The 12586-nt window shown below is 38.0% G+C and overlaps 1 protein-coding gene across 4 annotated transcripts in view; it reads left to right on the plus strand.

Annotated features, from left to right (window-relative positions):
• The window catches only part of scfd2 (sec1 family domain containing 2), a 271851-nt gene that overhangs the window by 39687 nt on the left and 219578 nt on the right, over positions 1 to 12586 (plus strand). For all 4 annotated transcript variants that reach the window (XR_012395694.1, XR_012395693.1, XM_073933239.1 and 1 more), the window contains 1 exon segment: positions 4088 to 4263. Coding sequence is in view for 2 of the 4 variants with exons in the window: in XM_073933239.1 (XP_073789340.1) it covers positions 4088 to 4263 (176 nt within the window). In the remaining 2 variants the exon portion in view is untranslated.

Here is a 12586-nt window from a genome sequence, read left to right on the forward strand (position 1 = left end):
GGCTTTATGTGTGAATGTGAACCCAGCCCACCCCCCTCATACCCTCAAAATTTGTAGGTCGAAATGATGCCTCCCTCCAGCTACCGCCCCTTTATTTCTCCTCCATTTTGGCTTTTGCTTTCCAACTTTTAGCTTCAGAAATTTAAACATCTGTTAAAATACACTCACTGGCCGCTTTATTAGGTTCACCTTAGTAGTACTGGGTTTTACCCCCTTTTGCTTTCAAAACTGCCTTAATCCTTTGTGGCATTGTTAGTCAGAGATTTTGGTCCATATTGACATGATGGCATCGTGCAGCTGCTGCAGGTTTGACGGCAGCACATACATGATGCAAATCTCCCCTTTCACCACATCCCAAAGGTGCTCTACTAGATTGAGGTCTGGTGACTGTGGAGTACAGTGAACTCATTGTCAGGAAACCAGTCTGAGATGATTCACCCTTATTAGCATGGTAATCCTGCTGGAAGTAGCCATCAGAAGAGGGATACACTGTGGTCATAAGGGCATGGACATGGTCAGCAAGAATATTCAGGTTTGCTGTAGCGTTGGCACAATGCTCAATTGGTATTAATGGGCCCAAAGTGTACCAAGAAAATACCCCTCACAACATTACACCACCACCACCTGCCTGAACCGTTGATACAAGGCAGGATGGATTCATGCTTTCATGTTGTTGACATCGAATTCTGACCCTAACATCCGAATGTCGCAGCAGAAATCGAGATTGATCAGGCCAGGTAATGTTTTTCCAATCTTCTATTGTCCAATTTTGGTGAGCCTTCGGAATTGTAGCCTTTGTTTCCTGTTCTTAGGTGACCCGGTGTGGTCTTCTGCTGCTGTAGCCCATCTGCCTCAAGGTTTGACATGTTGGGCGCTCAAAGAAGCACTTCTGCACAACTTGGTTATAGCACCTTTCTATCTGCTCGAACCAGTCTGGCTGTTTACCTCTGACTTCTGGCATCAACAAAACATGGTCTCTTTTTCAGACCATTCTCTGTAAACCCCAGATATGGTTGTGCTTGAAAATCCCAGTAGATCAAGAGTTTCTGAAATACTCAGACCAGCCTCCATGGCACCAACAACCATGCCACATTCAAAGTTTCTTAAATCACCTTTCTTCCCCATTCTGATGCTCGATGTGAACTCCAGCAGATCGTCTTGACCTTGTCTACTTGCCTAAATGCATTGAGTTGCTGCCATGTGATTGGCTGATTAGAAATTTGCCTTAATGAGCAGTTGGACAGGTGTACCTAATAAAGTGTCTGGTGAGTGTATATTGTAAACATACTGTAGATTGAATGTTGACCCCAGGTAAAGCAGAAATCATATATCACACTAACCAGTTAGTTAAAGGGTTTATGATGGATTGAGGTGCCAAATATCCCAGGTCATGGTTGATTGTTTTGGTCCAAATTAGACACTATTGACTTGAAGTATAGACTATTGACTTTAAGTAACTTCATAGATGCTAAAACATCAGAGGTTAACTAACTCAACTGATTACAATTTGTAGATTTTTACATTATTATTTGTAATTATTTGTAGAAGTTAATCTACTATTAGATTTATTCAAAGTTGGTAATGTGTCTGTTGTGGAGCTTCAAAATAAAGTGTTAGAAGAAAGCAAGCAGATGCTCTACTAAAACTCTATGTCTGCCAGTTCACATGTAGTTTAAAAGTTACTTGTTGTCAACTGAATGTCTCTGGAGGACCGTCAGTATAATGTGGAACTGAACTCTCTCTCCTGTCTTTGTAAGCACTCCTAAGAGATCCCCAAGGCCAGCGAGGATGTGTTTCTATGTTGAAGTGTTTTCAGTTAAAACGTGCCAATGTAATAAATGAGCTCAGAAGAGGCTTGACCACATACAAACACTCTGAGTATGGGATATATCAGCCTCAATCACACATGCACTTATATTTTTGGCTTGTATCTCATACATGGGGTTGCATTACCAAGCAGTGTGTATATTATATCCATCATTCTCCCAGTCTTAACACACAGGGAGAAACTAAAGCATCCATGATGTGGTTTGGTTTGGTGGTGCGTTTGAACAGCAGCGTGCATCCATAGTGGTCATTTTATGAAGGTAAAATGTCTCTCTCTCCCACAGTGTGTCTGTTTGGGTATTAAGTGAAACTCAATTCATTCTTGCTTTCACTAGCATTGGGATGTCCAAATAATTATATTAAAACAGATCGTGCAGGGAGTTTGGTTTTCTTGGTTTGTCTAATCTGACCCAAAATGAAAATAATGTACTTAGTCCCGGTTCGCTTAGCAGGCATACTGTCATATTTTAAATTCTGAACTTTTCAGAGAGAGAAAAACAGAACATATTGGTCGTTCAAAACAATGCTCTCTGCTGGGCTGATCACACTTGTATGTGTCTATGGAGGTATTTTTATCAGCTGAGAACTTGTGAAAAGCTTATAAAATGTGTAATGGAGTCAAAACCGTGCCAATAATCCTCTCCTCACACACAAACAAACAGAAAGCTGCTGCAAGAAGACATGTTTCCTGACACCTGGTTTGAGTTGCAATGGACAACATCTAGAATAAAACAAGAAAAAAAACGTGACTTTGAAATACAATCCTTTCTTCAGTTACACACTCAAAAATGTTTTGCTGTTTGTTCAAACTACTTATTTAAAATGAGCTGAAACATTTTTAGCAGATTTATTTTGGCAACTTAATTAACAACTCAATTGTTTTCTTTTTAAATTAACTTAATTGATTTGTGTCGGGACATTTTGAATGACTTTTGGGGAGCCCTGATTTTTTTTGCAGTGCTATCATTTATCCAAACTTATGTCCATCCATCCATCCATCCATCCATCCATCCATCCATCTATCCATCCATTTATCCAAACTTATCTCCATCCATCCTTCCATTTATCCAAATGTTTGTTCATCCATCCATCCATCCATTTAACCAAACTTATCTCCATCCATCCATCCTTCCATTTATCCAAATGCATGTCCATTCATCCATCCATTTATCCAAACTTATCTCCATCCATCCTTCCTTCCATCCATCCATCCATCCATTCATCCATCTATTTATCCAAACTTATCTCCATCCATTCATTCATCCATTTATTCAAACTTATGTCATCCATCCAATAATCCTCTCCTCACACACAAACAAACAGATTCTGCAGCAAGAAGACATGTTTCCTGACACCTGGTTAAAGCTGTAATGGGCAAAATCTAGAATTTGATCCTTTTTCTTAGTTACACGTTCAAAAAATTGTTGCTTATTCAAACTACGTATTTAAAATGAGGTAAAACTTCGCAATTATTAAGATTTTTTGGGGGGGAGGGACAACTTAACTGTTTTATTTTGAAATTAACTTTAAGTTAATAGAATTGTGTTCGGACAACTTAAATGAATTGTGTGGAGCCCGCCTGACACCTGGTTTGAGTTGTAAACCTGGGTGGGGGGGAGCACCTATTTATTTTATAAGAAGTCAGGGTTCCACACAATTTAAGTTAAACCCCCCCACCTAATTGTTTTATTTTTAAGTTAACTTAATTGATTTGTGTTGAGGCAACTTAAATTGTGTGGAACCCAGACTTTTTTTTTTACAGTTTTTTTTTTGCATCTTGCAACATCATGTTTAGATCTTTAGTACATGTTGCATTCATGTTGCAATTGTACTTTACCTAACTTGATCTTGGTCTTCTTGTTTCTTGTGTTTAACATGAATGTAAATAATGAGTCAATTTTGAAAATGAGCTGGTGCTTTGGATAGTTCACTCACAATTGTGTGTATGCACTTAGAATAATGTTGAGTCATTTCCTAGTGTTAACATTGTTGTGTTGTGATGTTATAGGCACGAGTTGGACACACTGATGAGACTGTTTACAAAATTACTTGTGTGTTTACATTTACAACAGTATGTGTCCAGTAAATTAGTGTGCTTTTAATGGATTTCCATTGAAGGGGATTGATGATAATTTTCTCTACAAAAAAGTTTGACTTCAAAGATACAATTGAAGTTAATCACTGAAATCAGAACGACTGAATGATGTTTCTGTGCTTATGTTACTCTCTCTCACACGCACTCTTTTTGTTTTCTTCTCAGGCCGAGTTACAGCTGAACAGCTCTGTTCATATGTGCAGTTGTTTCGAGACAGTTGGGGGGCTCTGGAAAGTCACAGTGGGGTCCTACAGCTGGGACTGGCTGCTGCTCAAGCGCTCCGTCATCCTGCTCTCCAGCGCTGGGATGCCTGCCTTGCTTTTGAGAGACTTCTCCTGCAGGTTAGCCAATCATACAGTGCACTGATCTGTCAATAACAGGCTGTAGAGTTCTGATTTATGATATCCTGATTCAATGGGCTGGATATCTCCAATGTGAGAGTTGTGATTTCTGTAGGTCTCTTTTTTTACACTCCTTCTCTTTGTCTAGTGCATACTATTCAGATGTTCATGGCTTTAAAGCACAATCAATATTTGCCAAATTGGCATCTTAAATCTCAAAAGGTCATCACAAATCATGTTAAATCAGTTAAATGGCCTGAAGTAGCCATTGATTTTGAAGCAGGATAATCTATTGATTATGTTCATACATACATTTGTTCTGAGGCAGTAATTCTGTAAAACTCCTGGAAGCTTAATGGATTTAAAAGAAGTGAATCCAGACATCTTTCTGTTCGTTGAACCATCCATTATTTCATCTGTCTGTCCATTTATCCATCCATTTGTCTAACCACTTATTCATCATTACATATTTAGCTCTCCATCCATCCATATATCCAGCCAGTCCTATCCATTATTCTGCCAATCTTGCTGTCAATCCTTCCATCTAAAACTGTCCACTGACTCATCCATCCACTCATCCATCATTACATATTTAATTCATGAATTTAGTTGTCCATCCATCAATCATCCATATATTCATCCATATATCCAGCCAATCCTGTCTATTACTCTGCCCATCCTTCTATCCATCAATCATTTTAAGTAAAGCTGTTCACTGACACATCCACCCATCCATCCATCAATTCATCTAGCCAATCCAATCCATTATTCTGTCCATCATTCTGTCCATCCGTTACCTATCAATCAATTCTTCAAAACTATTCACCCACTCATCCAACCAATAAATCAGCCCCATTGATTTAACCAGCCAACGCATCCACCCACCCCATTAATTCATCAATCTGCAATATTAATTCATTCAAACTCTCATCTCTATTGCTTTATCCATCAGTTCATCTATCTATTGGACCATCCATCAATGCAACTAAGCCTATCCATCAATCCAACTAAAAACTGACATCCGTCACTGTCTGTCTATCTATCCATCCATCCAAACTTGTCCATCCATCCATTCATTCATCCATCCATCTATCCATCCATTTATCTAAACTGTTCCATCTATCCATCCATCCATCTATCCATTTATCTAAACGTATGTCCATCCATCCATCCGTGCATCCGTTTATCCAAACTTATGTCCATCTATCCATCAATTTATTTAAACCTATGTCCATCCATCCATCCATCCATCCATCCAAACTTATGTCCGTCCATCCATCCATCTAAACTTATGTCCACCCATCTATTTATCCAAACGCATGTCCATCCATCCAATTATCTAAACTTATTTTTATCCATTTATCCAAACTTATGTCCATCCTTCCATCCATCAATTTATTTAAACTTATATCCATCCATCCATCCATCCAAGCTTATGTCCATCCATCCATGCATCCATCCATCCATCCATCCATCCATCCATCCATCCATCCATCCATCCATCCAAACTTATGTCTGTCCATCCATCCATCTAAACTTATGCCTGTCCATCCATCCATCCATCCATCCATCCATCCATCCATCCATCTAAATTTACAGTATCCATCCATCAATACATCCATTTATGTATACATCCACCTATCCAGTACCTTTCTCTTCATCCATTCATGGTCAGCTGATCATGAACCATGTGTTTGTCTTTGTTTGATTCTAAGCAGCTCCATTAGTCTTTACAAAGAGCTCCATTAGAGTTACAAAGGTTTATTATTGATCTTGGCATCAAAGTTACCTTATTTAAAAATATTTAATAGCAGTTGCTATTCATATTATTGTAACTAACTCAAATAACTTTTAACAAAGCTTTTATTTTTAATGTAATGTGTCCTGGTCACTTTTAACTTGGCTGTTGTGTTTTTCTGTTTGTACTGTGCTCTGTATAGTTTACTCTAGTGTCTGCAGGTGCAGTGAGTGAGTGAGTAAACAGTCTAAACAGCCTAACTGGCCGCAGCTCTCAGTAAACACCCTCTATTTGGCTTTGGGGGAAAACAGAGAGATTCTTTAAGCTTCACTAGAGTTTGGATCACAGTGCTCCAGTGGGTTGTTTAGCTCTCCGAGGATGCAGAAGTGAAAGGAAATGCTTTCACTGAAGCCCGTCTGGAGGCGGATACACGCGTGTGCATCACATCACAGGTCAAGGGTCAAATATGTTGAGGACAGAGGGAGTAAGGGAGACGTGGGTAGAGAGAAAGGACAGAGACCTTAATAGGAAATGTGGAAAAAATGCAACCCAAGAGAGAGAAGAAAAGCCAAGTTCTTCAGAGAGATTTTGGGGGGAAAGGGTTTTAATAGAGGGATGTACTTATCAAAATATCTTAACCACTCTAGAACATGCTGAAACGCGTTCCAGACTAATATCCTCTCGCTCCTCCATTATTAGTTTTCACAGACTGTTTTTGATGGACTTTCTGGTTCCTGTGGCTGTAAAGAGATCAGCGGGAAAGCTCAGCCCATAGGAACTCATTAAAACAAATCAGGAAAAAACACGAGGCAGAAGCAGGCCAGACCAGCCGCATCAGCCAAACCACCAAACAGCTAAACAGCAATCAGCACACAAGCGTGTAAACCTTCAGCTCTCTAGTGGGCATCCTCACTCTGGGGGGAAAATAGAGGAAAGGTGTTTACTAACATGTAAAACATTATGCTAATCACTTGTTTGTGTCCAAGCTGTATAAAATAAGAGCAGCACTATCTTCTATCAAGAAATGAAATATGAAATATAATAAGAAACACTTTTTGATGAGATTTTATTTAGATTTAGGCCATACAAATTTATATCTTACTGTTTTTGTGAAACAAAAGAAGATATATATTTTTAAAAATAACATTGGTCTCAATCCATTGTCATCATACAGACAATATATTTGAACAAAAATACATACAATTGATGATACAGTACGCTGAAAAAGTTGTACTTTGGATTTACTACATTGGAACTACATTACTAAATTTAATTTATTTAAATTCAGCCCATATAAATTGTTTGCAACCAATTACCTTAAATTGTTTAATGTAAATGTTTCTATTTCAAATATGTGTGTTGTTGTTGTTGTTGTTGTTGTTGTTGTTGTTGTTTTTTTTCATCTTCTTTTTTTCAAAAACTTAAGTATCACTGTTTCCACTAAATTGAGCAACAGGCATAGTTTTCAAGAGTGATAATAACATTGTTTCTTAAAGGTGTGGTCCACTACTTTGTCATTTTTAAAACTTTAGTTGATGTGTAATGTAAGCAAAGTCTACAGCGAACAATGTTTGGGGACTAAAAAAAAATACATCCGGGCTTGTGAGATCACAAGTGCTTGAGGTTATGCGCTGCAACAGGGCGTGGCCAGAGGTGCTGTAGTGCTGTAAAGTAGCAAACGCTGCTATTTTCACAGAGCTTGTTCTGTTTCTGTATTTGGGCTTCCAACGGACACGACACAAAGAGAGAAGTGCTTACAGTTTAATTTTAATTATGTTCCAGAGAATTATAAAATAACATATAGCTAGCATTTGAAAAAGGAGAGCTTCCAGAATCTCTCTGTTCAGTGCTGGATTCAGCTAAAAACTCCTCCAACTGACGAAGCTGTGGACTGTGAGCCACAACCTGTAAGTATTTTTACTTGTTAAAATTGATCTAGTACATGCACAGTTCCTAGTGTTAACTGTATGTTTTAGTGAGGTCGTAATCAAGGGGAAATACTGTTTGGCATTAACAGTTTAGCTACAAATTCATATTTATCCGTCAAACCCCTGTAAAAACTTACAATCTTCAGCAGTATCTCTCTATGCTGTTGCTTTCAGTGTCTTTCTAATTATGCAGCAGGTTTTCGTGCATTCTACATCTCAAATAACAAACTCGCAAAAGGTGTGTGAACATTTCATATTACTTACACATGCTTATTCCAATAAATGTTAAAGACACATTTTTTATTTTATTTTAGAGAGCTGGTCTGAGGTTCAGTTGTTTGCTTTTTATTTTCTGACTCAATAAGGCACAAACTAATATGGCTGACAGCTAATCTGACTGACTGTTTACACAGCGCAAAAGCAAGGTCTTGTATGTGCGTGACACTTTTCCTGGTGACATGGAGGCGATCTGCGAATCACAGCACATGTTAGCTGACCAATCAGAGCCTCTTGAGGGCGGGTCTTTTGGAGGAGCTAGGAAATATGACAGTCATTTTCATGTAAGCTGAGTCGCTGTTTATGATCTACTACAAATGTTTTCTACAAATGAAGCATGAGCACACATTGGATTGCATCTTATAAACACAACTAGGCCTTAAAAATACACTGTGGACCACCCCTTTAAAGCATAAAATCAGCATTTTGGACTGATATCTTAAAGATTTTTTTTATTTTTTATTTTTGTGATTGTAGTAATGGCACTGAATTTTCCTGGAATAAATTATGTTAAAGACATCTATCTTGGATATATCTGATGAAGCCCTGAATAGAGCTTTGTCCCTTGAACTTTAGGAGCACTCCATGAGCATGGTTGTCTTTGTGTGACCCAGCCTGTGTGCGCATTTTATCCCAAAAGTTAATATTCAGTAATTATAAGGCTCTCTATGGGACATCAAATATCTGCATTCAGCCTTGAGCGTATCTTGTTAGTTTCTGTTTGCACTCAAAACACCGGCCGTAACAGGATCTCTGACTTTCCCAAGGTAATAAATAAAATGAACCCTTTTCCTCCACCTCACTCTCTCCCCTTGTTTATTATGTTTTGTTTTATTTTCCATTTGTTATTTTCTTCCCCCCTCCAATATTTGCATGCTGGATTTCTGAAACCAGAGGCTGAAATTGTGTTACTGAAAACACTGGCATGAGACAGGCTTATTCTTCAGCTCTTGTGGTTACCTCTCTCACCCTCCTGGGGCGAAGTTCGGGAAAGCTGGACCGTGTTAATAAAGGCATCCGTCCAGGCAGGCCTCACCCTGCTGCACTCAGTCTATAGCTCTGTTCTGAAAACTAGATGACCTTAACCATCATAGATGCTCATTAGTCATAAGTTAAATATTGCATCACTCTCTCTGCATTAGCAGCAGCACTAAAATAGTGCTCCTCGCAGTTCACTTTGAGTTCTTTTTTGTAGTATTAAAGTAGGTATATTGTACTTTTAAAAGAAATTGTGTTAGCAAGTTTGTTGCTCAGCTAATAACACAATAAAAATATAAAACAAATAGTGTCCAAAATAGTGTCTAATAGTAATTTAAAGTATTTTTGATGTAAAACTGTTGGCACTTAATGTATATAATATAATTGTATATAATTTTGTGTTTGGTGTTAGTCCGCTACTAAGGTAATTGCACAATCCTCGAATGAGAATAGAAATAGTTATCAGTCAGTTAAATGATTAATTAATACATTTTGATCATCACTTCTCTCTCATTGGTCACCATATTAATCTTGACTTCTGTCAAAAGTTTATTATTTCCTATATGTACATTTGAAGTTAAATTTTAGATTTTTTAACAGATGTTTAAACATAAAATTTCATTCCTCCATTCATTTTTCTTCGGATTAGTTCCTTATTCATCAAGGGTTGCCAGAGCGGAATGAACCGCCTAAAAAAGCGGAATGAACATTTCATTCCTCCATTCATTTTTCTTCGGATTAGTTCCTTATTCATCAGGGGTCGCCAGAGCGGAATGAACCGCCTACAATTCCAGCATATGCAGTGGATGCCCTTCCAGCCGCAACCCTACACGGGGAAAGACCCATGCATTCTCTCATTCAAACACTCATACACTATGGCCAGTTTAGTTTATCCAATTCAGCGCATGTCTTTGGACTGTGGGGAAACCGGAGCACCTGGAGGAAACCCATACGAATACGAGAGAACGTGCAAACTCCACACAAAAAGGCCAACTCACCACTGGCAAACATAATAGTTTTAATGACTATTATATTTGAAAAATAATACAAATTCTACAATAGCACTAATAATTTTGCCTCCTGCTGTATGTGTTCATTTATTTAATTTCAGCATTCCTCATCTATCTTGTATGCAGTGGCGAATTCACAGACTGACTATTATATCTTTTAAAAACAGCAGCTGCTGGGTGACCGTGTCCTTGCTGAAGCTGTGGCCTTGACAGTGCCTAATGACAGCACTGTGCTCTGTTTTGTTGACCATGGCTGAGAGTTTTGACAGGTTGGGTTTCTTTGGCTTCTGCTGTCTCACTAAGACGGTTTTAGAGTGCAGCTTAAAGTTAATAAGCTGACACAGAGATGAGGATAGGTGGGCACCGTGCCCTCGGGTCTGGTACGAATGGTGTGCAGCTCTTGCAGCGGAATGTGAAAGTGTTTGCTCGAGAGCGTGTTGTGGTCAAGGAAAGCTGTCAACAAGTACTCTCTTTCACCCATTCCCGTTACCTCACAGTCCAGCATACAGAGTGTGGAATTATATCCATACCAAGTGACTCCTTTTTTTTTTTTTTAAACACTCCCATTATGTTGTCAAACATGTTTTTATGTAAGTAAACTGGATTTATTTAACATTATTAAATTATCTAACTTGATTTTTTTACATTTTGTGAAGAAATTGTGAGTGGCTTGACCATAAATAAGTCTCCGCCATTATGCACAGGCATTGTAGGTGTTGCCAGGTTATTGCTCGAGGGTTCTTGCTCAAATAAAGTAAAGAGAATTCTCTTTAAATGTCAACTTTGTGAGATTAAACTTTAAAAGTACATGTGTAGGCAGTGTTTATTTGCCAGTTTTTGTAATTTAGCATTTGTTAATATGTCGCTATATTCCGATGTCATTAAATAATTAACATTTGTTAAATGTAAACTAGCCCCCAGACTATGACATTTGAGAGTAGTGGCACTGCTGGAATTAATTACTCAAAAAGCTCAATTACTCAAAAGCTATCAAAAGCTCTAGGAATCAATTGTTCAATCTGAACTGTTATTTAACAAAATTGCCACTGGTGAAAGCGTCAAAATAGCCGTAAGTCATTCATTTTCACTGGGAGCAGACAGTGTCAAAGAGAGTTTAAATCAGATCAACTTTATGGTAATGAGCTATGATGGGGTTTGGTAGCAATCTATTGAAATGTACAAATCCACCGCTTAAGGGGATTTCAGAGAAAGCAGTCCAAAAAACTTTGGTTCAAACTTCTTTAGTTCCCAAGCAAATTAAAGCACAGAGGTTGATTATTGCTATGAGGGTTTCCCAGTTTGTAATGTACGATGGGCAGGAGTTCAAGTTAACGTGAAGACCAAAGCTAATAAATGTCTTCTGTATACAGCATGTTGAAATTAGACTAGCACCTAAATATGAACACAAAAGCTTCACTACACAAATGGATTGTAATTGGTTTATTTCATTAAAATAACATGTAAACTAATTGGATTGTCAGAGTGACAGTGGCAGGCAAAAGCATCATTGGTGTTATTCTGATGCTCTTGCCAGCGGTGGTGTGAATTCAAGGTAACATCCCATTTTTTATTTTGTCATTTTGTAACATTTTTAGATCATGATAACAACACCAGCATCTCACTACCGATGGTTAAAAAAAATGCATGATATGATTACTGTGGTATTTATGAAAAAACAGCCAACCACAGACAATTACTATGAATCATGAATTATGAAAAAAATGTTGTTATTTAAAACAAATGTTAACTGAAAGGCTCTTTAAATATCTACTTATTTTTTTGGTAAATACTCTTAAAAAACCTCTAATATGCATTTAAAAAGGTCATATTTTGCTTTTGGGGGGTCTCCAACAACAGGCTGATATGCATGCAACGTCAAAAAACACTTTCATTGACTGATTTAATATGCATTTGTTTTTACCTAATTATCCCAATGACTCCCATATAATTTGTTCAGAGATTAATTTGTTTCCAAACTTCTCATTAGCACGATGCTAATCTGTGCTGATTGGTCCGATGACCCAGTCTGTTGTGAATGGTTGAATGCATTCAGCGCGAGACAGAGAGAAAAGCCCACCGCAGCTTATCGATAATTTTGAACTAGTCAGAGTGCAGAGAGTATATGTGAGCCTAATGCAGGAATGCAATAAAGTAATGCAGTTTAACACCAGCATATTGCTCTATTCTTAACCCTAAGTGACACAAATTCAGTATTAATCCACACAGCGGCAAAAGCTGAACTATTTTGAAACTTGATCACTACATGTGTGTAGGAACAGCTGACGGTGGCCGTAGCAATGACAAACAGCAGTGGATCGCAAGCTCACAAACGCATTTAAAGGGCACCTAGGTTACCCCTTTTTTCAGATTTAATATAAGTCTTTTGCATCTCT

Source organism: Danio rerio, chromosome 20 (genome assembly GCF_049306965.1).
Source record: "Danio rerio strain Tuebingen ecotype United States chromosome 20, GRCz12tu, whole genome shotgun sequence".
Lineage (NCBI taxonomy): Eukaryota > Metazoa > Chordata > Actinopteri > Cypriniformes > Danionidae > Danio > Danio rerio.